At 44.3% G+C, this 23,964-nt stretch overlaps 1 protein-coding gene across 1 annotated transcript; it reads left to right on the forward strand.

The window, feature by feature from the left end:
* Nucleotides 1–16,443: 16,443 nt before the first annotated feature.
* rps16 (ribosomal protein S16) lies at nt 16,444–19,799 on the forward strand. Its single transcript, XM_056455581.1, has 6 exons — nt 16,444–16,498; nt 16,588–16,639; nt 17,541–17,642; nt 19,261–19,357; nt 19,479–19,526; nt 19,609–19,799. The coding sequence occupies exons 2-6, from the start codon at nt 16,592–16,594 to the stop codon at nt 19,752–19,754; spliced, it is 441 nt and encodes a 146-aa protein (XP_056311556.1). The 5' UTR covers nt 16,444–16,498; nt 16,588–16,591; the 3' UTR covers nt 19,755–19,799.
* The last annotated feature ends 4,165 nt before the right edge of the window (nt 19,800–23,964 follow it).

The raw sequence follows: 23,964 nt of genomic DNA on the forward strand, positions 1-23,964 counted from the left end.
GAGGAAGTGTGAAATGCAAATCTCACAATCCTCTTCAAAGAGCCATTGCTGACAGAGGGCGTTAGGTAGAGGGAGAAAGATGGGAAAACAAAATGCATCCTGACTCTGCACCTCTGCTGTTTGTGTAATTAGAGGCTGGAGGAGTACAGAGAGGTGTGAAAGTAGGAAGACAAGGTGTGGATCAAGGATAAATAACGAATGGATTTTTAGCTTCAGTTAATTTTTCGTTTTAACTTAAAAAAAAATAGTTGGATATTCAGAGTGATAAATCAGTGTGTTGTTTGTGAACTTGATTAGGTAAATGTTTTACTTGCCATTTTATTGTAATTGTTTGCTAAATTTATTTGCAACTTCTTACTGAAACTTAAATAGGAAGGATCTACATAGATAGATAGATAGATAGATAGATAGATAGATAGATAGATAGATAGATAGATAGATAGATAGATAGATAGATAGATAGATAGATAGATAGATAGATAGATAGATAGATAGATAGATAGATAGATAGATAGATAGATAGATAGATAGATAGATAGATAGATAGATAGATAGATAGATAGATAGATGGACATGTGGGTGGATGTATGGATGGATAAATGGACTAATAATGACAGACATACAGATAGATGGATGGATGGATGGATGGATGGATGTGTGGATGGATAAATGGACTAATAATGACAGACATACACATGGACAGACAGACAGACAGATAGACAGATAGATAGATAGATAGATAGATAGATAGATAGATATATAGATATATAGATAGATAGATAGATAGATAGATAGATAGATAGATAGATAGATAGATAGATAGATAGATAGATAGATAGATAGATAGATAGATAGATAGATAGATAGATAGATAGATAGATGGATGGATGGACTGGTGGGTGGATGTGTGGATGGATAAATGGACCAATAATACACATACACATGGACAGATAGACAGATGTATGGAAGGGATGGATTAAAATTGACAGACAAACACATAGATAGATAGATGGATGGATGGATGGATGGATGGATAGATAGACACAGACGGCTAAATGATAAATAGATACATAGATTGATAGATTAACTTCTGTTTCACATAAATAAAATACTGCATTTCTCAACTAAACTGTTCAAACAGCTCAATATGCAAAACTTTTGAATCCCTTTGAAGCTCTAAATAATTGGTCAGTGTCTCAGATTCAGGGCCTCTTACAGATGAAGCCATTGTTTCTTATGTGTTTGAAGCTGCCAGTCGAGTACCTGAAAGACATCAGTTTCTCAGTCTGCAGTTTCTCATGTCCTCTAGTTGTGCCTCTGGGCCTTTCAGATTTTCCCCATGTGCTAGTTAGATCCACTTTGCTTTCTTCTGCCAAGACAGTAGCACACACACACCTCACAATGTTCATATCTCAAAAGAACCATAGACTGATGATGAGTTACTAGAGAAAACAGCTCATAATAAAGGCTTCTCTGGTACAAGCACACTAGTATAATAACAATGCTTGCTTTGATAAAGATTTGCTTTATAGATAAGGATCATATAATAAAATAAAATAAAATGTAAAACTCATTTGATAGAGAGTATGAATGAATGCTTTTAATGATGATCTTCTCTGGCCTAATCAAAATCCATTAGGCATATATTATTAGACACATCATTCATTCATTCATTTTCTTTTCGGCTCAGTCCCTTTATTAATCTGGGGTCGCCACAGCTGAATGAACCGCCTACTTATCCAGCGCATGTTTTACGCAGCGGATACTATACAATCATAATTAAACTCATAGGTATCCTATATCTTTATCTTCTTTTCCTTTCTCCTTAAGATATTCAATTAGTTTCTTTCTTTCTTCTCTATATTTTAAACATTCATATATTACATGCTCGATTGTTTCTTTTACATCACAAGATTCACATAATCCATTCTCATGTATACCAATTAAAAACAATGTATCATTCAGTCTGGTAATTATCCCCTCTTCCTTCCTATTCCTTCCATGAATAACCATTTTAGTGTCTACATTCTTTTTTGATTTTATATAGATCTCTTCCCTTCAAATCTGTATTCCATACTTCTTGCCAATATATTGCCACATTTTTCTTAATAATACTTTTAATTTCTCCTTTACTTAATGGAACATTAATATCTATTTCTTTTCTTTTAGTCGCATTTTTAGCTAATTTATCACTTATTTCATTTCTCATCACCCCTATATGTGCTGAAATCCAACAAAACCCAACTAGAATTCTTTTCCTTTGGATTCTCCATATTAATGTAAATACTTCATTCATTAAATCTTCTCTAGACGACTGATGACTTGCTAATGATTTTAATACTGAAGCAGAGTCTGAGCAAATCACAACTCTGTCTGGTGTCACTTCCTCTACCCACAGAAGTCCCACAATGATAGCAACCATTTCAACAGAATATATTGACAGTTCCGATGTTGTTCTTTTTCTTTACAAATACTTCCAAATCAGGAACACACACTCCTATTCCTGTCACACCCTTCTCTGGGTCTTTAGATCCATCAGTATACATTTGTGTACTCCCATAAAATTTTTCAACTATATGCTTATATACATTTTGTTTAAGTGTACTTGATTCCTCCCACTCATTTCTTTTATCCAAGATCTCAAGATTGATTTCAACTTCAGGTATTATCCATAGGGGGACTTCACTCCATACTGGGCTTTTATTACCCACTATATCAAATACTTGGTGTTTTTTTGCTATATTATGTATTTCCCATCCAAATCATCTTCCTCTATTATTTGTATACTCCCAACAATCCATTAAAGTTTCTTTTACAATGTTCTCTCCAGCATAGCTTTTAATAGATGACCAATACGCCAGTGCCAATTTCTCCCTACGCAGATATAATGGAAATTCATTTGTTTCAACAATTAAAGCATTAACCGGTGTTGATTTTACAGCTCCTATACACATTCGAAGTGCTCTATATTGAATTCTATCAAGTCTTTTTAAAATAGTCTTTGATGCTGCCGCATATATCATACACCCATAATCAAGTACCGATCTTATTAAAGCCTGATACACTGTGAGCATTAATGATCTTTCGGCTCTCCATTCTTTGCCTGCTATTGCCCTCATTGCATTTAAAGTTTTCCTACACTTCTTTTCCACTTCCTCAATATGCTTTTTCCATGTGTACCTGCTATCCAACCAAATCCCTAGATATTTAAATTCTTTAACTTCTTCTAATGATTTCCCATATATTGATAATTTAATGTCACTTGATATCTTATTCTTCCTACTAAAGATCATATAACATGACTTACTGATTGATATTTTGTATCTCCAAGAATTACTTCACCTTTCTACTTTATCTATCGCAGCTTGTATATTTTTAAGTACTTGCTTTAGGTTTCTTCCTCGCTTCCATATAGCTCCATCGTCAGCGTAAAGAGCACTTCCTATCCCAGGTCCTAAGTCTTTGAATACAACATTAATCATCATGTTAAAAAGCAATGGACTAATAGTACTGCCTTGAGGAATACCGTTTTCTGCATTAAAAGATGAAGAATGTGTATTTCCCACTTGAACCATAAACGTTCTATCATTCAGAAATTGTTTTATCCAGTTATATAATTTTCCTTCTATGCTTATTTTATCAACTTTAGCTAACAATCCTTCGCGCCAAACTGTATCATATGCTTTTTCAATATCAAAGTACACGACTACCATGAACTCTTACATGTTAATTGCCTTTTCCATTTCATTTGTGACTTTACTTAATGCATCTATAGTTGATAGTCCTCTTTTAAAACCACACTGATATTTGCTATATTTTTGCTTTTTCTCCAAATCATAATTAATTCTATTCATTATCATTTATTCCATTAATTTACCTAAATTTGATGTCAATGCTATTGGTCTGTAATTTTCCGGTTTTGTAGGACCTTTCATTGGTTTTTGAATTGGCATTACAATTGCTTGTTTCCACATTTTTGGGATTACTCCTTCTTTACACAGTAGCTTGTAACACACACACAGGCAAAACCATAGACTGTAAAATACAAAACACAGGTGTTGCTAATCAAGCTTGAGTGGTGGCACACAGCAGATGGTGAGTAAGTGGTGCCATCCACTGTTCCGGAGGAAGCATAGAAATGGGATCCTGTTGTGCGAGAAGACAGGAGCACCTCCTTCTGGTTAGGAGGGGGAATATGGCTCAATGATTTATTACAAATATCATTTAAAAAAAAAAATTTAAATGTGAAGCAAATGGAATGCATTTAAACATTTAAAGAGCTAACCATTTATGGTTGATCCTGAACACATTTAGGACTGTTTGTAATAGCGGTGTGTCAGGGGTCTGTCTTATGTTTCTTTAATTCTCAGCTTTGTGACAGAACTCTGACCCTCTCTCATTTATTTTGTTTTCTTGAGCGCACGGTTTTGAGTTATCTTGAGCCGGGTCTTCTGTGTGAGTTTTGTGTCAGAATTCGGACGCTCATGCTCCATTTAGCTTTATTTCTGACATTTTTTATGTATTTTGTATGTGTTTCTTGTTTATTGGCTGTGCTTTGTTTTGTAGAGGTTATGGAGAACAACTTTGTAACTGTTTTCCTATTTGTTTTGCTATGTGTTAATACTATCAAAAGTGATTTTGATATTATTATTATTATTATTGTGTTCTGTTTAAAGTGACTTTCCTTTTTATTTTTATTTTTTTTTTCAAGAGACTGTGTAGTAAGAATATAACTGCCTGAATGTAGGTTATACTGGTTTAACCAGTTTTGAGAGACTGCGTAAAGTACGCTCAGCCTTGGGTAAGAAGCATTGTACTTTAAGTGTGTTCTATTTGATTGTGGATCCTTTTCACAGGTATGGGGTCAGCTCTAAACAGTCTACTGGATGTCTGACGTTTTAATGCTGAAGATAGTTTAGAATTGTATGCACGCACCATATAGTAATTTTCCTATCTTTTTTTTTTTTTTTTTTTACCCAATCAGGCTAAAAAACCCTATATGTATGATGCAGTTAATGATGTTATGAATGTATAATTGATGATTTATGATTGTAAGCAGAGTGGCCTAGGAACTCATTGTTAGTGTTGAAGCTGGCTTCTGCTATTGAAACCACAAACTGTCTTAAGTAAACCATTTATTTAAATGTCTGAATCTCTTAATTCTCTGAATCTGTTTGACTGGTCATTCTTTGGGTTAAAACTGTTAATTATCCCTATACACTGCCATGTTTTGTTTATTCCAGCCCTGTAGGCTTTTATCTGGGCTCTTTTTTTTCTTTCTATCTGTGTCCAGGTTTTCCTCACACCTGACAGAACGAATCAGCCAAGTGAACTCCACATACAGCAACCTAAGATGGTGGCTTATCTTCACCCAGCTCCACAGGTGACCGCTTCACTGGGCAATGCACGGCCAGTTAAACAGCTCTTCCTGTGCAGGGAGTGCTTCCCATCAGAACTTATGCCCAGACTCTTCATGATGAGGCATCTAGGCTGTGCCTTGCTCAAGCTCATATGAACTTTTTTATTTCATTTATTTTTTTAAATGGAGGACTTAACATCCTCATTTCCTCTGCAGATTTGGGGTGTCTTCTCCATTGGACTTTTCTGTCCCGGTTTCAGTATCTTCAGCTCCCCTCTCCAGTACCCTGCCAACAGCTCCAACCACTGTTTACCCCTAAGTGCAGAAGGAGGGACTCTGCTGCTTTCTGGAATGCAGTGGCCCAGGAAGACGATTCTGAGGTTGTTCCTGAAGGTATGTACCCGGATGTCCCAGAGCTGCCCTCTTTCCCTGCCACAGCCACACAGGCTGTCTCAGTTTTGCCACGAAGGCAAAGGTTTTGAAAACTCCGTTTTGCCACGAAGGGCCACCTGCGCTCCCAGTTATGCTATGAAGGTAGTCCCAGTGCTGCCCACTCCCAGTTACAGCCACAAAGGTGGTCCCAGAGCCTCCTGCTTGCCCATTTATTGCCACGAAGGATGTCCCAGGGTCGCCCACTCTCCCAATTATGCTACGAAGGAGGTCCCAGAGCAGCCCACTCTCCCAGTTATGACCACAAAGGCAGTCCCAGAGCTGCCCGCTCACCCAGTTATGGCCATGAAGGAGGTCTCAGAGCACAAAGGCTGTCCCTGTTATCCCATGAAGTCTGTCCCAGAGCCGCCCGCTCTTCCAGTTATGGCCACAGAGGCGGCCCCTGAACCACCCGGTCTTCCAGTTATGGCCATGAAGGAGGTCCCAGAGCTGCCCGCTCTCCCAGTTAAGGCCACAAAGGTGGCCCTAGAGCCGCTCGCTCTCCCAGTTATGGCCATGAAGGAGGTCCCAGAGCATGAAGGTTGTCCCAGAGCCCACCACTCTCCTAGCAGTTATGGCCATGAAGGCTGTTCCAGAGCCGCCAGCTTTCCCAGTTATGGCCATGAAGGAGATCACAGAGCTGCCCGTTCTCCCAGTTATAGTCACGAAGGCGGTCTCAAAGCCGCCTGCTCTCCTAGTTATGACCAAGAAGGTGGCCCTAGAGCTGCTGGCTCTCCTGGTTATGGCCACGAAGGCTGCCTGCTCTCCCAGTTATCTTTGAAGGCTGTCCCAGAGCCACCCGCTCTCCCAGTTATGGCCACAAAGGTGGCCCAAGAGCTGCCTGCTCTCCCAGTTGTCCATGAAGGTCTCAGAGCTGCCCGCTCTCCCAGTTATGTCCATGAATGAGGTCTCAGAGCTGCCCACTCTCCCAGTTATGGCCACGAAGGTGGCCCCAGAGCCGCCCGCTCCCAGTTATGGCTATGAAGGGGGTCCCAGAGCACAAAGGCTGTCCCTGTTATCCCATGAAGGCTGTCCCAGAGCCGCCCGCTCTTCCAGTTATGGCCACAAAGGCAGTCCCAGAGCTGCCCGCTCTCCCAGTTGTGGCCATGGAGGTCCCAGAGCTGCACGCTCTCCCATTTATAACCACGAAGGGCTGTCCGCTCTCCCAGTTATGCCACGAAGGGCCGCCCGCTCTCCCAGTTATGCTACGAAGGAGGTCCCAGAGCCGCATGCTCTCCCAGTTATGGCCACGAAGGTGGCCCCAGAGCTGCCAGCTCTCCCATTTATGGCCATGAAGGCGGCCCCATAGCCGCATGCACCAGTTATGGCCTTGAAGGAGGTCCCAGAGCCGCCCGCTCTCCCAGTTATGCCATAAAGGCTGTCCCTGAGCCCCTCGCTCTCCCAGCAGTTATGGCCATAAAGCCTGTCCCAGAGCCCCCGCTCTACCAGTTATGGCCACGAAGGTGGCCCCAGAGCCGCCCACTCTCCCAGTTATGGCTACGAAGGAGGTCCCAGAGCACAAAGGCTGTCCCTGTTATCCCATGAAGGCTGTCCCAGACTGCCCGCTCTCCCAGTTATGGCCACAGAGGCGGCCCCAGAGCATGAAGGCTGTCCCAGAGCCCCCTGCTCTCCCAGCATTTATGGCCATGAAGGCTGTCCCAGAGCTGCCAGCTCTCCCAGTTATGCCATGAAGGCTGTCCCAGAGCCTCCCGCTCTCCCAGTTAGGGCCACAAAGGTGGCCCCAGAGCCGCACGCACCAGTTATGGCCTTGAAGGAGGTCCCAGAGCCGCCTGCTCTCCCAGTTATGCCATAAAGTCTGTCCCCGAGCCCCTCGCTCTCCCAGCAGTTATGGCCATGAAGGCTGTCCCAGCGTCCCCACTCTACCAGTTATGGCCACGAAGGTGGCCCCAGAGCTGCCCGCTCTCCCAGTTATGGCTGCGAAGGAGGTCCCAGAGCACAAAAGCTGTCCCTGTTATCCCATGAAGGCTGTCCCAGACCTGCCCACTCTCCCAGTTATGGCCACAGAGGCGGCCCCAGAGCATGAAGGCTGTCCCAGAGCCCCCTGCTCTCCCAGCAGTTATGGCCATAAAGGCTGTCCCAGAGCCGCCAGCTCTCCCAGTTATGGCCATGAAGTAGGTCATAGAGCTGCCCGCTCTCCCAGTTATGCCATGAAGGCTGTCCCAGAGCAACCCGCTCTCCCAGTTATGGCCACAAAGGCGGCACCAGAGCCGCACGCACCAGTTGTGGCCTTGAAGGAGGTCCCAGAGCCGCCCGCTCTCCCAGTTATGCCATAAAGGCTGTCCCCGAGCTCCGAGCTCTCCCAGCAGTTACGGCCATGAAGGCTGTCCCAGAGCCCCCCGCTCTACCAGTTATGGGCAAAAATGGCCCCCCACTCTCCCAGTTATGGCCACGAAGGCGGTCCCAGAGCCACCTGCTTTCCCTGGTATCTGTTAAAGGCTGTCCCAGACCCGCATGCTTGCCCAGTTTTGGCCACAAAGGTGATTTCAGAGCCGCACGCTCTCACAGTTATGACCACGAACGGCCGTCCACTCCCAGTTATGGAACGAAGGGCCACCCACACTCCCAATTATGCTACGAAGGAGGTCCCAGAGCTACCCACTCTCCCAGTTATGGCCACGAGGGCAGCCCAGAGCCGCCGGATCTCCCAGTTATGGCTATGAAGAGGTCCGAGAGCACAAAAGCTGTCCCTGTTATCCTATGAAGGCTGTCCCAGAGCCACCCGCTCTTCCAGTTATGGCCACAAAGGCTGTCCCAGAGCTGCCTGCTCTCCCAGTCCTCCATGAAGGAGGTCTCAGAGCCACCCACTCTCCCAGTTATGGCCACAAAGGTGGTTTCAGAGCCGTCTGCTCCCAGTTATGCCATGAAGGGCCACCCGCACTCCCAATTATGCTACGAAGGAGGTCCCAGAGCCGCCCTGACCCCAGCAAGCTACCCAGTGACCTACCTCTATCCCTGGACTAGCAGTCTGGGCCCCAGAGGCCCCCTTGTCCTCCACCTAAGGGGTCCCTTACCCCAGCAAGCTACCCAGGGGCTATCCTCTCTCTCTGGACTTGCAGTATAGGCCCTAGAGGGCCTTCTTGCACTCCACGTAAGGGGTCCCTGACCCCAGCAAGCTACCCAGGGGCTAACCTCTCTCCCTGGACTTGCAGTCTGGGCTGTAGAGGGCCCCTTTGCCCCCTACTTAAGGGGTCCCTGACCCCAGCAAGCTACCCAGGGGCCTACCTCTATCCCTGGACTAGCAGTCTGTGCCCCAGAGGCCCCCTTGTCCTCCACCTAAGGGGTCCCTTACCTCAGCAAGCTACCCAGCGGCTATCCTCTCTCCCTGGACTTGCAGTATGGGCTCTACAGGGCCTTCTTGCACTCCACGTAAGGGGTCCCTGACCCCAGTAAGCTACCCAGGGGCCTACCTCTCTCCCTGGAGTTGCAGTCTGGGCCCTAGACGGCCCCCTTGCCATCCACATAAGGGGTCCCTGACCCCAGCTAGCTACCCAGGGGCCTTCCTCTCTCCCTGGACTTGCAGTCTGGGCCCTAGAGGGCCCCCTTGCCCTCCACATAAAGGGTTCCTGACCCCAGCCAGCTACCCAGGGACCGACCTCTCTCCCTGGACTTGCACTCTGGGCCCTAGAGGGCCCCCTTGCCCTCCACATAAGCGGTCCCTGACCCCAGCTAGCTACCTAGGGGCCTTCCTCTCTCCCTGGACTTGCTGTCTCGGCCCCAGAGGCCCCCTTGCTCTCCACCTAAAAGGTCCCTGACCCCAGCAAGCTACCCAGGGGCTAACAACTCTCCCTGGACTTGCATTCTGGGCTCTAGAGGGCCCCGTTGCCCTCCACTTAAGGAGTCTCTGACCCCAGCAAGCTACCCCGGGGCCTACATCTCTCCTTGGACTTCCAGTCTGGGACCTAGATGCCCCCTTGAGCTCCACCTAAAGGGTCCCTGACCACAGCAAGCTACCCAGGGGCCTTCCTCTCTCCCTGGACTTGCAGTCTGTGCCCTAGAGGCCCCTTTGCCCTCCACTTAAGGGGTCCCTGACCCCAGCAAGCTACCCAATGGCCTACCTCTCTCCCTGGATTTGCATTGTGTGCCCTAGAGGGCCCCCTTGCCCTCCACAAAAGGGGTCCCTGAAACCAGCTAGCTACCCAGGGGCCTACTTCTCTCCCTGGACTTGCAGTCTGGGCCCTAGAGGGCCCACTTGCCCTCCACATAAGGGGTCCCTGACCCCAGCTAGCTACTCAGTGGCCTACCTCTCTCCCTGGACTTGCAGTCTTGGCCCCAGAGGCCCCCTTGCCCTCCACCTAAGGGGTCCCTGACCCCAGCAAGCTACCCAGCGGCCAACCTCTCTCCCTGGACTTGCAGTCTAGGCCCTAGAGGGCCACATTGCCCTCCACTTAAGGGGTCGATGACCCCAACAAGCTACCCAGGGGCCTACCTCTCTCCCTGGAATTGCAGTCTGGGCCATAGAGGGCCACCTTGCCCTCCACTTAAGGAGTCAATGACCCCAGCAAGCTACCCAGGGGCCTTCCTCTCTCCCTGGACCAGCTGTCTGGGCCCCAGAGCCCCCTTTGCCCTCCACATAAGGGGTCGTTGACCTCAGAAAGCTACCTAGGGGCCAACCTCTCTCCCTGGACTTGCAGTCTGGGCCCCAGAGGCCCTCTTGAGCTCCACCTAAAGGGTCCCTGACCCCAGCAAGTTACCAAAAGGCTAACCTCTCTCCCTGGACCTACAGTCTGGGCCCTAGAGGGCCTCCTTGCTCTCCACTTAAGGGGTCCCTAACCCCAGCAAGCTGCCCAATAGCCTACCTCTCTCCCTGGACTTGCAGTCTGGGCGCCAGAGGGCCCCCTTGCTCTCCACTTAAGGGGTCCCTGACCCCAGCAAGCTGCCCAATGGCCTACCTCTCTCCCTGGACTTGCAGTCTGGGTGCCAGAGGGCCCCCTTGCCCTCCACATAAGGGGTCCCTGACCCTAGCTAGCTACCCAAGAGCATACCTCTCTCTCTGGACTTGCAATCTAGGCCCTAGAGGGCCCCTTTGCCCTAAACATAAGGGGTCCCTGACCCCAGTTAGCTACCCAGGGGCCAACCTCTCTCCGTGGACTTGCAGTCTGGGCCCCAGAGGCCCCCTTGCCCTCCACCTAAGAGGTCGCTGACCCCAGTAAGCTACCCAGGGGCTAACCCCTCTCCCTAGACTTGCAGTCTGGGCTCTAGAGGCCCCCTTGCCCTCCACCTAAGGGGTCCCTGACCTCAGCAAGCTATCCAGGGTCCAACCTCTCTCCCTGGACTTGCAGTCTGGGCTCCTTAGGGCCCCCTTGCACTCCACCTAAGAGGTCCCTGACCCCAGCAAGCTACCCAGGGGCCAGCCTCTCTCCACGGACTTGCAGTCTGGTCTCCTTAGGGCCCCCTTGCCCTCCACTTAAGGGGTCCATGACCGCAGCAAGCTACCCAGGGGCCAACCTCTCTCCTTGGACTTGCTGTCTGGGCCCCAGAGGGCCCCCTTGCCCTCCACCTAAGGGGTCCCTGACCCCAGCAAGCTACCCAAGGGCCAACCTCTCTCCCTGGACTTGCAGTCTGGGCTTCTTCGGGCCCCTTTGCCCTCCACCTAAGGGGTTTCTGACCCCAGCAACCTACTAAGGGGCAAACCTCTTTCCCTGGACTTGCTGTCTGGGCCCCAGAGGGCCCCCTTGCCCTCCACTTAAGGGGTCCCTGACCCCAGCAAGCTACCCAGGGGCCAACCTCTCTCCCTGGACTTGCAGTCTGGGCCCCAGAGGGGCCCCTTGCCCTCCACCTAAGGGGTCCCTGACCCCAGCAAGCTATCCAGGGGCCAACCTCTCTCCCTGGACTTGCAGTCTGGGCTCCTTAGGGCCCCCTTGCCCTCCACCTAAGGGGTCCCTGACCCCAGCAAGCTACCCAGGGACCAAGATCTCTCCCTGAACATGCAGTTCTGGCCCCAGAAGGCCCCCTTGCCTTCCACCTAAGGGGTCCCTGACCCCAGCAAGCTACCCAGTGGCCAACCTTTCTCCACGGACTTGCAGTCTGGTCTCCTTAGGGCCCCCATGCCCTCCACTTAAGGTCTCTATGACCGCAGCAAGCTACCCAGGGGCCAACCTTTCTCCTTGGACTTGCTGTCTGGGCCCCAGAGGGCCCCCTTGCCCTCCACAAAAGGGGTCCCTGAAACCAGCTAGCTACCCAGGGGCCTACTTCTCTCCCTGGACTTGCAGTCTGGGCCCTAGAGGGCCCACTTGCCCTCCACATAAGGGGTCCCTGACCCCAGCTAGCTACCCAGTGGCCTACCTCTCTCCCTGGACTTGCAGTCTTGGCCCCAGAGGCCCCCTCACCCTCCACCTAAGGGGTCCCTGACCCCAGCAAGCTACCCAGCGGCCAACCTCTCTCCCTGGACTTGCAGTCTAGGCCCTAGAGGGCCACATTGCCCTCCACTTAAGGGGTCGATGACCCCAACAAGCTACCCAGGGGCCTACCTCTCTCCCTGGAATTGCAGTCTGGGCCATAGAGGGCCACCTTGCCCTCCACTTAAGGAGTCAATGACCCCAGCAAGCTACCCAGGGGCCTTCCTCTCTCCCTGGACCAGCTGTCTGGGCCCCAGAGCCCCCTTTGCCCTCCACATAAGGGGTCGTTGACCTCAGAAAGCTACCTAGGGGCCAACCTCTCTCCCTGGACTTGCAGTCTGGGCCCCAGAGGCCCTCTTGAGCTCCACCTAAAGGGTCCCTGACCCCAGCAAGTTACCAAAAGGCTAACCTCTCTCCCTGGACCTACAGTCTGGGCCCTAGAGGGCCTCCTTGCTCTCCACTTAAGGGGTCCCTAACCCCAGCAAGCTGCCCAATAGCCTACCTCTCTCCCTGGACTTGCAGTCTGGGCGCCAGAGGGCCCCCTTGCTCTCCACTTAAGGGGTCCCTGACCCCAGCAAGCTGCCCAATGGCCTACCTCTCTCCCTGGACTTGCAGTCTGGGTGCCAGAGGGCCCCCTTGCCCTCCACATAAGGGGTCCCTGACCCTAGCTAGCTACCCAAGAGCATACCTCTCTCTCTGGACTTGCAATCTAGGCCCTAGAGGGCCCCTTTGCCCTAAGCATAAGGGGTCCCTGACCCCAGTTAGCTACCCAGGGGCCAACCTCTCTCCGTGGACTTGCAGTCTGGGCCCCAGAGGCCCCCTTGCCCTCCACCTAAGAGGTCGCTGACCCCAGTAAGCTACCCAGGGGCTAACCCCTCTCCCTAGACTTGCAGTCTGGGCTCTAGAGGCCCCCTTGCCCTCCACCTAAGGGGTCCCTGACCTCAGCAAGCTATCCAGGGTCCAACCTCTCTCCCTGGACTTGCAGTCTGGGCTCCTTAGGGCCCCCTTGCACTCCACCTAAGAGGTCCCTGACCCCAGCAAGCTACCCAGGGGCCAGCCTCTCTCCACGGACTTGCAGTCTGGTCTCCTTAGGGCCCCCTTGCCCTCCACTTAAGGGGTCCATGACCGCAGCAAGCTACCCAGGGGCCAACCTTTCTCCTTGGACTTGCTGTCTGGGCCCCAGAGGGCCCCCTTGCCCTCCACCTAAGGGGTCCCTGACCCCAGCAAGCTACCCAAGGGCCAACCTCTCTCCCTGGACTTGCAGTCTGGGCTTCTTCGGGCCCCTTTGCCCTCCACCTAAGGGGTTTCTGACCCCAGCAACCTACTAAGGGGCAAACCTCTTTCCCTGGACTTGCTGTCTGGGCCCCAGAGGGCCCCCTTGCCCTCCACTTAAGGGGTCCCTGACCCCAGCAAGCTACCCAGGGGCCAACCTCTCTCCCTGGACTTGCAGTCTGGGCCCCAGAGGGCCCCCTTGCCCTCCACCTAAGGGGTCCCTGACCCCAGCAAGCTACCCAGGGGCCAACCTCTCTCCCTGGACTTGCAGTCTGGGCTCCTTAGGGCCCCCTTGCCCTCCACCTGAGGGGTCCCTGACCCCAGCAAGCTACCCAGGGACCAAGATCTCTCCCTGAACATGCAGTTCTGGCCCCAGAAGGCCCCCTTGCCTTCCACCTAAGGGGTCCCTGACCCCAGCAAGCTACCCAGTGGCCAACCTTTCTCCACGGACTTGCAGTCTGGTCTCCTTAGGGCCCCCATGCCCTCCACTTAAGGTCTCTATGACCGCAGCAAGCTACCCAGGGGCCAACCTTTCTCCTTGGACTTGCTGTCTGGGCCCCAGAGGGCCCCCTTGCCCTCCACCTAAGGGGTCCCTGACCCTAGGAAGCTACCCAGGGGCCAACCTCTCTCCCTGGACTTGCTGTCTGGACCCCAGAGGGCCCCCTTGCCTTCCACCTAAGGGGTCCCTGACCCCAGCAAGCTACCAAGGGGCCAGCCACTCTCCCTGGACTTGCAGTTTAGGCCCCAGAGGGCCCCCTTGCCCTCCACCTAAGGGCTCCCTGACCCCAGAAAGTTAACCAGGGTCCAACCTCTCTCTCTGTATACATTGTTTGTATATAACCATGTGCTCACATGTCTATTAGTCAGACCCTGCCCATCTGATTATCTGTTCATTATTAATTTTGCACCAAATGTATTTGTTTATTGTACCCCTGTGGGTAATTTGTTTCTTTTTTTATGAATTAAAGTATTTTTAGTGGTGGTAAGGGTTTTATTCTCTCACATGACAATGGATTAAAGTTAGTAACATTGTAAATATTCTATTTTATTTTATTTTTGCACCAACTGGTGGTTTAGTCCAAAACACATTAATGTCAGAAAATAAATATGACCGTTTTAAATTAATATATACTATTGTTCTGAACCTAAAGTTTTAACTGAAGAGAGGGGGGAAAAAATCACATTTTCGGTAACCTGAGTAAATTTTCACTTTCGGATGAAAAAGGTTCTGTTCACCAATGTTATTTTGCATTAAAGAAAAAAAATGTTATTGTTAAAATTGAAATGTAAGTAGGAAAACTCAAGAGTGCTATTTTAGGACATTTAAGTATAATATTTTTTATCTGTACTCTAAATCTTAAGTATTGCTAAATATACTGTGTAATGTATAACGATCTGCAACAATACTACTGATACGTGGATGTTCTGTATTTATATGTATATTATCATTAGAGCAGGGGTGACCCAACTCAGTCCTGTAGGGCTGGTGTCCTGCAAAGTTTAGTTCCAACCTTAATCAAACACCTGGGCTAGCTAATCAAGCTCTTACCAGGCTTTCTAGAAACATCCCTGCAGGTGTATTGAGGCAGGTTGGAGCTAAAATCTGCAGGACACTGGCCCTATAGGATCGAGTTTGGACACCCCTGTATTAAAGGTTTGGAGGTTCATCTGACTGAGAACCTTGATAAAAGATTGGAGTAAGCCGAAGAAGAGCGAGTGAATTAGACATTAGTTGTTTTGTTGAAGTTTCAATTAGAGTAACTAAAATATATTGACTTGTTTAATAACAATTAAGATGTAGGCCTACCTTTGTGTGACTTTAAACACATCAAGATACTAAATATACAAGCTGTTATTAAAAGAATAGTATACTTAACGTACTTTTTACCTCAGTATGTTAAACGTAGAGGAAAAAAAACGTAGAGGAAAAAAAAAATGTCTAAAAAGTATGACCTAAATTTGACAAGATCTTCGTTTTCCTGCTCTGGTGTAGATTCTAGTGATTCTTGTAATCGAGCGCCATCTAGTGATGATGTTTCAAATTTAGCACGTGAAATAATTATCCAACATGACTCTTGAGTGACCCCTAAATGATAAAAGGCATTTATATATTTTTTTTTTCTGTAAGGATTCAGTTAAACCTATACATGGGTATAAATATTATTAATTTATTAGTTTATATTACTACATTTATTATTATACTTTTTTTCCGGAGAGCAGACCTCCTGATCATTAATTTAATTTTAGTTTATTAAATTTGTAAGTATATATATATTTTTATTTAATACACTCTAATCAATTTTATGTTTGTATGTTTATTAGTAATTTTATAATGGTTTATTTATTTATTTTAACACAACATTATATAATATAATTTTGTATTAATAATTTTATAGTTATTGTTTGATGCTCAATAGTTTCTCTCATAATTTTTCAAGTTTATTTATTCATCTATCTTAATCTATTTGATGATGTATAATTATTTTTATTTGATTAATTAAATTATTCAGGGTTTTTTTTTTACATTGTAATACTTTCCCTCAAAATAATTGAAGACCCTTTGAAAATGATTAAAAATTAATTTATGAGTTACTGATTTTTTGTCTAAAATAGTGTTGAATTATTTATTTCTTTTGTTACATTTTTGGATATCGCTGACTTCAGAGAGCATTAAGCTGTCATAAACTGAGCCCAGATTCTGAAAAGATTTCAAGCTAGATTTTAAAACCTTTGTTTTTGAGTCTTTTATATAATAAATAAGTAATAGGCCAACTTCTAATTGACATCTACTTTAAGCCATTCACTGTAAATGGATGTGCGGTGTTTCCTTATTTTGCAAAACAAACATTGATGATAGATAATAAATGCATTAAGAATATGATCAATAATTCCTAATGTATTAATTTACTTACTGTAAAAGTTGTTGTTTGTGATGTTGTGGGGTTGGGGTGGACTGTAATTTTGAAGTGACGACTGTCGTAAATGTTTTTTTCACGAAAGCACGTGTTTACGACAGCGCCCCTGCTTTTGGGCTCAGGAAACCCTTGTGCGGCCTTTCCGAACAGCGCTCGGTATCAGAAAGGTGCGTCAGATAGTGCTTGTCTGTAAAACACTGAATTAAAGATTAATTTCAGCTCAAAGTAAACGCTGTATATTCTGTCTTTGTTTCAGAATCATGCCGGCTAAAGGTCCCCTACAGTCTGTCCAGGTTTTTGGACGTAAAGTGAGTATTTCAGATATCAATGTTTCTCATGTGCTCGCGCACGGCGCCGATGAAGCACTGAAGTTAGCAGGCTATGCTAACATTAATATGCGACTGTGATTGTTGTGCACGTTCAGAAGTAAACTTTAACGTATATAACAGTTAATAAATGTAAACAAGGGTGTGTGGTCTTAAGCCGCGTAAATGTAAAAATAAGCCATTTTCTAGATTGTAAGTGATGGTTTTTGTGTTGGAAATGGCTTTTTTGACACGTGGGGCACTTAAATGCTTGCATCCACAGATTTATATAATAGAAAACTTGATCTTACACGTTATATGAGTATTTTCTGTATTTGTTTAATATAGTGTGCTGTGGTTTTGTCTGTCTTGCTAACTGTTAGCCTGTAACGTTAACTTGTGTGAAGTGTTAGCAGTAGTTGACTTAATATTGCCATTAACTATGTACTAACACGTGAATAGTAATTCTGGTATAATGCACTTAATGTGTAGCTTAGCTTTTGCATGGCACATGCTTTGTACCAAAGTATAACGTTATAAGTATATTTAGAAGTTCTACATCTTAACCCATCTATAATCTCCCCGTGCCACAGAATCGGGACGTACCTTTAATAATACATGAACAGATAAATTACATTAGAACGTATGTTGTCTTATAAGTGCGTTTTTGGATGCCTAATAAAAAAAGTGAGGCCAAAGTAGAAATTGAAACTGCTTGTTTTTAGTCTCTTGGTGTCATCACATCTGAATTGTTCTCTGTGTTTAAATATTTTAATTTTGCAATGTTGCGGCTTTCTTTTTCAAGAAAAGTGGGTTTAATTTTTTTAGGCTAGTAAAAAGCATAGGTTTTCTATGGTTTGAATTGTAAAGATGTATTGGCTAATCCACTTATTTTTGTCAACAGAAAACAGCTACTGCTGTCGCCCACTGCAAGAGGGGAAATGGGCTTATTAAAGTCAATGGAAGACCCCTTGAGATGATTGAGCCTGTCACTCTGCAGTACAAGGTATGTTTGTTTCTAAAGGGTTTCTGTTATTAGTCACTCATTCTCATGTTGTTCCAAACCCATGCAACCTATGTTTGTCTTCAGAACGCAAATTATGATATTTTAGATAATCTGAGCAGTCTCATTCCTCCATAGACAACAATGCTTCTGATGCAAGTTTACTGCTCACTCAGTGCTTACTTTAAACGAAATTCAAAAAATAACTAAAAAGACATGAATTTCTAAGAAATTCCAACCAAAACCAAGTTATTTTTGAGTTCATTTTGGCATTTCGAAACAGCTCACCGAAGCAAGCTTTTTGCAGTAGTTTGTTTGGGTTCTAAACACATTTGAGCTACCATTGGTCTCTGGCGATTATGCAATCAGTGACTGTGTTCTGGAACTCCGCCACCTTTGACATGCTTCATATACTCTGTTCAAAGTCAGATATCAGAAGTTCTAAACATTTGTTCTATTTGGTGTCATGCGTGGCAAATATAAAACAATGTGGCACTTATAGCGAAGAAGACTGTTTGGCAGATGTTCATTAAATGGTGGTTCTCTCTCATCTGCTGTTGTTGTGTTTGGCATTACACCCAAGCAGTGAGATTCATTTAAAATTGCACTTACTGTTGTGCAGTGGTGTCAAAAGGTTTGAAAACACTACCGTCACTTGGCCATTTTAAACCCCTTTTTGGCCTCTAACAAAAGATCTTTAATTGGACCCCATCCAGTGTCCAAAAACATCCCCAAAGCAGACCATATTCCTTCCGTGGTTTAATCAGAATTTTGTAAATCTGATATAATTATTTTCTGTGCTCAAAACAAAATTAAGTATAATCGAACTGTTTCTTCTCAGTGTCAGTATAGGGTGGATATTCACAAGCACTGTGCACAGATGTATACCCTGCATGGCCCTGCAAAGCATCTGAACTCTATACTATATGATATCCTATACTGACACAGGAGAAGAAACCGTTGGATAAAGCTGTTAATTTTGTTTTACGAAGCTGTAAGTACCTAAAATCGTTAAGCCTGGACAAATTATGAGCATTGTAAAGCAAGATAACACACGATTTAGGCCCAGGATTAATTAAAACCCTAATGAAATTAAGCTTTTGTTCTCTGAATAAGCTTTGTCTTCCACAGCCTTTGTTATTGTTCATGAAAGTATTAATGTCAGATTTATGGAAAATTAGCTGCATTCTGACACATTGATTCAATTTGCAAAACTGGTCACAGATTCATTCATTAATCAAACTGTCCAGATATGTAGTTTAGCTTGCAGGTCCCCAGCCTGTTTGCAATGATTAACAGCTCTCCAGAGAGGAAGTTTAATAGGGAATAACAAGATTGTCCTTAGAAATTGAAGTGTTTTAATATTTTGTTTTTTTGGACCTTTTAATCTCCCTACCGCAATCATAGCGTTTAGACAGCAGCTTTGTTTGAAAACAAAAAAAAAAACCTGCATTTTATTATTTCTGAAACAATATCTGTTTACACTTGTTTGAGCTTTTTGACCGTTTTTGATTTAATGCTTTTCCCGTAATTTAATTGTGTCTCACATTTTCATTGTGTGCTTTGGCTATCCTGGAGAGATTTTATCCATCTGCTAACAAGCTGTTTATTTTTATTAAAGCTGCTGGAGCCTCTTCTGCTGCTGGGTAAGGAGCGCTTCGCTGGTGTTGACATCAGAGTCCGTGTGAAGGGTGGTGGACACGTTGCTCAGGTCTACGGTAAGTGATCTGGAAGAAATTTGTTCTGTATATAATATTAGTATGAGCTTAGCTTCTTCCCCAAGACCAGAGTGTACAAAATCTTCTGTACTGACATCAACATGTTTCATTCCTCTTCCAGCCATCCGTCAGGCCATCTCTAAAGCCCTGGTTGCCTATTATCAGAAATGTAAGTGCAATCACTTAATTGTCGTCAGTTAATTAATAAGTGTTCCTGGTTATTTATTGACTCAATTTTTCTCTTCTGCCAGATGTGGATGAGGCTTCCAAGAAAGAGATCAAGGATATCTTGATTCAGTACGATAGGACCCTGCTGGTTGCTGATCCCCGCCGCTGCGAGTCCAAGAAGTTTGGTGGACCTGGAGCTCGTGCTCGCTACCAGAAGTCCTACCGTTAAAATCTCTCTGTACATTTTCATATAATAAATTTAAGGGGGAAAACATGCTGTATTCTTGTTGTTTTTATTCAAGGTGTTTGTAGTATGAGTTGATTTACAGCAGACACATGCTAAAATGTCATTCAATGATTTATATACCAAGTATTTGTCAGGCATATTTAGAATTAGATTCATTTGGTGACATTGTGTATCTAAAGGTCACAAACCAGTCCCAAGTCACTCAATTGTTATTTAAAAAAATGAATGCTTGGTCTCTATCCTTCAAAACACTGCTGTTTACTTGTTTGTTTTTTTGGGGGGAGTTTGAAATACACATTGTGTAGTCTCTTGTTTAATTGATTTTAATAAGCACAAGCATAGATAATGCATGTTTTGTTTTTTTTTTTGTTTATAATATAACACTTGGTAATGTAGTCCAGACCACAGAATTCGATGTCTCATCTTTGACTCATTGGCTGTGAAAGAAAGTTGTGAAAAATCATGTCAAGTAAGGGCAAACTCTTCAGTAAATGCAAGCTTTTTAGAACAGAAACGTCTGCTGATAGCAATCGTGGGATTCTTATTTTACAAAGGTTTGGATAGGCAGACGCTAGCATAACTAAATGAAGGTACATACAGCAGCCTCTTATTTGAAAACTTCGACAAAAACATGAAAATTTACTTTCAAATGCTTCTGAACTTCTGAATTTTTTTTTTTGGTTGAACAAAATATTCTGATGATAGAAAAAAAAACAGCTATTAACGAGATCACAATATACTGTGGTAGTCTGGATGGTTTTTCTACAATTCTTTAGTATATCTTCATTTTAGTTCAATAGAGGAAAGAAACAAACCGGTTTGGAACAAGTGGAGAGTTGGTCAATGACAATTTTTATTTTTGAGTAAACTACCCGTTTAACGTAAGTGTGTTTGGAGTTCAACACAAGAGGGCAGTAGTTCGCTTTTGAACCATTTTGGTGCTCCGTTTTAATGGGAAAATTAAGTTGTATGATAAAATGAGATTTTTCTGTACCATAATCAAATTTATTTAGTAAAAGTTAGATAAACAGATTTGATTAATAACGAATATAAAAGTAGTCATTGCTTGTCCACTTAATCCAGATCTAACCTGTTTAGATTTCTCTCATGTTTAATCCAATGTTTATTTTGAAGGATTTTGGAATTTTGGCTATTGACCTTATTCATTAATGCGGAAGTGCGCGCTTTTTTGCGATTGTTTTAGAACTTCCGATTCAGCTGTCTATGGGAGAAATACTAGGAATAAACGGCAGAAAACGGTCAAACTACTTACTCCACAAACAAGTGTTTGCACGACAATACAGACAAAGTAGAATAATACAATAAGAAAATATCAGTTTGCAACACCAAGCAGCAAAACGAGCTGTTTTTAACGTTTAAAAATGAATGGAAGTGAATGAGACCGGAAGTCTCGAGCCAAAATGATTCAAATGACTGCGCCTGCTCGTACGCGGAGAATAAGGTGAATAGAATTTCTTTTCTACCCACATATACACACAAACGTTTCTTGAGCAGTTTTGGTAGCTGAAGTGCTGTTTAACACCGAAAAGTTCTTTGGGTCGTAAACCCAGGGGAACCATTTTAAATGTTTTATAGCAATGTTTCATTATTGGGTCTTTTTAGTGTACTACGTATATCAATGTCTATAATGTATTTTGTATACATGAGGAAAAAATAGAAGTACTTGAGGTGAGTATACATATTTTAATTTTGGGGTAAACAGTTATTTTTGGCAGTGTTAAACTTGAGGTAAAATATTTGAGGTAGCGTAATTCTGTGCACAAACAGTATTGTCGTAAAACTAAAATTTTGCTGCCAATATGTTTCGTAAATGTGCTGTCGTACATTCAAATGACATTATAAGTAAAAATAATGCGTAAATACATCCACCAGAGGGAGCCAGACCTGCGTAGGCCTTTGTTGAAGCTTTTTACGTTGTTATAGACCCCAAATAACGTAGCTTATGGGAGATAATTGAGGCCAGTCAGAGGTGCCTAGTCAGTGTTGCAGATGATGACATAATACCCGAATTTTCCAGAAAGACAAGCAAAACATCAGTGTAATCTCAGGGGAGGAAACGTCACAGTAATCACATACAGATTTATAAAGGTATGCATTCATGTTTTGTTGGTTTTAATCCCCACATTACATCCTACGTGTGATTCATCAGCTGATCTGTTCTGTATCTGTGACAGGCACACGTACTCTGGGTGAGGTAAGACAGAAAAGCTAATGAAGTAAGAGTGCTGCTGCTGCTGCTGCTCAGTCAGATCTGATTCACTGATGCTAAATGGCTGGTATTGATCCATTACTGGCAGCTCCTAGGTCTTTTCTCTAATGTTTATCCTGCTACTTTGGCTGAGGAGGATTGAAAAAAAAAACAGCCTAAACCAGCCTAAGCTGGTTGGCTGGTTTTAGCTGGTCGACCAGCCTGATTTTAGAGGGGTTTTGGCCATTTCAAGGCTGGTCTTAGCTGGTCAGACTGGAATATGACCACCTAAAACCAGCTTGACCGGCCTGGTTTAAGCTGGGCAAAGCTGGTTTTGGCTGGGCTCCCAGCCTGGCTAGCCTCGTCAAGCTGGTTTGAAGCCCGGAAATGGCCAAAAAAACCTCTAAAATCAGCCAACCAGCCTAGGCTGTTTTTTTTCAGTTGGGAAATCTGCTGTTTGTCATGAGGAATGGCATTGTAAACATGGAGTAAGGAAATCAATAACTTTTTTCTGTTTCAGCTAGCAGAATGATTTTGGTGACAAATCTTTTTTACTTATATTTTGTAAAGATGCTTAGAATTTTTTTTTTTATTCAACAATGCACTCTGGGCAGTTTTACTACCCCTTTGTTATGTTTAGAATGAAAACATCCATTGAATTAAACTTCTGTAAAAATGCATCAAATAATTTTTTCTAATTTTTGTTTGCATAAATCTGTTAATCAACTCAGTCCTGATCAAAACTACAAAATTGCTGAGAAAAATGACAGGATTTTAACTCTTTAACTGGCAAATTCATAATTGATGTCACTGATTTGGTGAAAAAAAAACACAAAAGGATATATTTTTAATATAAAATGTAGGATTTTTTTTCTACCAAAACAAAAATGTAGTATATTTGAACAGTGCACATGGGTTAATAAATAAATACTTGACTAATAGGGTAGGGTTGTATACTAAAATTAATGCAGTATTCCTCAGTATAAGCTAAGTACAAGTCTTCTAATACACACACACGCACACATGCATTTACTGTATAAACCCCACATTTTACAGTTTGCATTTCAACACCGAAGTTCAAACCCCTTTGTTACCACTATATTTAGTGGCCTTAATATAAGGCTTGGTGGTATGGGATAAAATGTAAGGGATAGGTCAACAATGTAATTACAGATGTAATCACAGTCATAAATAATAGTTGTATACACATGCAGACATTTTTTTATATATGTGCAATGTAAAATCATGTTTGCTCATAGTATGTTTATTGTACCAAATATAAATTAAGCAACAATTTATGTTTACGCTCAATTACATTATCTGTTTCTATTTAACAAAAATAACGTAGCCATTTTTCTAAATTTACTGCAACATAAGAACAAATATGCATACACTTGTGCTGTCAGAAATTGTGCATAAACCTTTTCTGCGCACATAAAAATGATTAACTAAATGAGACCCATTTATAGCTATGAAGATAGTCAAAAGCCCAACAGTCATTAATTGCGTGGCATATAACTTAATATGGATGAACAGAAGAGTTTGTGTTGCTGCACAGAGACTGTATATCTAGTCTTTATAATGCTGATGAGTTTCAGATGGAGGCAGTACTGACCTAAGGTCAGATTTAACCACAGAGTGCAAACAATTCACAACTACTGCTGCGCTTCCTGGATGAACACATGAAAACTCTGCTGCTGTTCGCATGGGACAGAGGAAGTACATGGGCAAAAACACACTGAGACTAACTTGAGGGAAAAATTCCATGCTATTATCTCTTATTAGATAGACAGAGAGACCAGCAAATGACAAGTTTGGGATGGCAGAGAACACAAGGAAGAACATGTTGCTCAAATTGATTCACCGCAAAGAGTAGACTCATAGCTTCACGTTGTTGAGAAGGATTTTGATCAAGAACATTAATGGAGAGAATTATAATGAGAACTAAGGTCTATCTTCCAGATATATTAGCACTAATACACT

This window comes from Danio aesculapii, chromosome 4, assembly GCF_903798145.1.
Source record: "Danio aesculapii chromosome 4, fDanAes4.1, whole genome shotgun sequence".
Taxonomy (NCBI): Eukaryota; Metazoa; Chordata; class Actinopteri; order Cypriniformes; family Danionidae; genus Danio; species Danio aesculapii.

Bases quoted from the DNA above. Each gene is read 5' to 3' on its own strand.
- rps16 (XM_056455581.1), top strand. From the start codon at position 16,592: ATGCCGGCTAAAGGTCCCCTACAGTCTGTCCAGGTTTTTGGACGTAAA. The intron at 16,640-17,540 runs GTGAGTATTTCA...TTTTGTCAACAG, and splicing joins TCCAGGTTTTTGGACGTAAA to AAAACAGCTACTGCTGTCGC. The intron at 19,358-19,478 runs GTAAGTGATCTG...TTCCTCTTCCAG, and splicing joins ACACGTTGCTCAGGTCTACG to CCATCCGTCAGGCCATCTCT.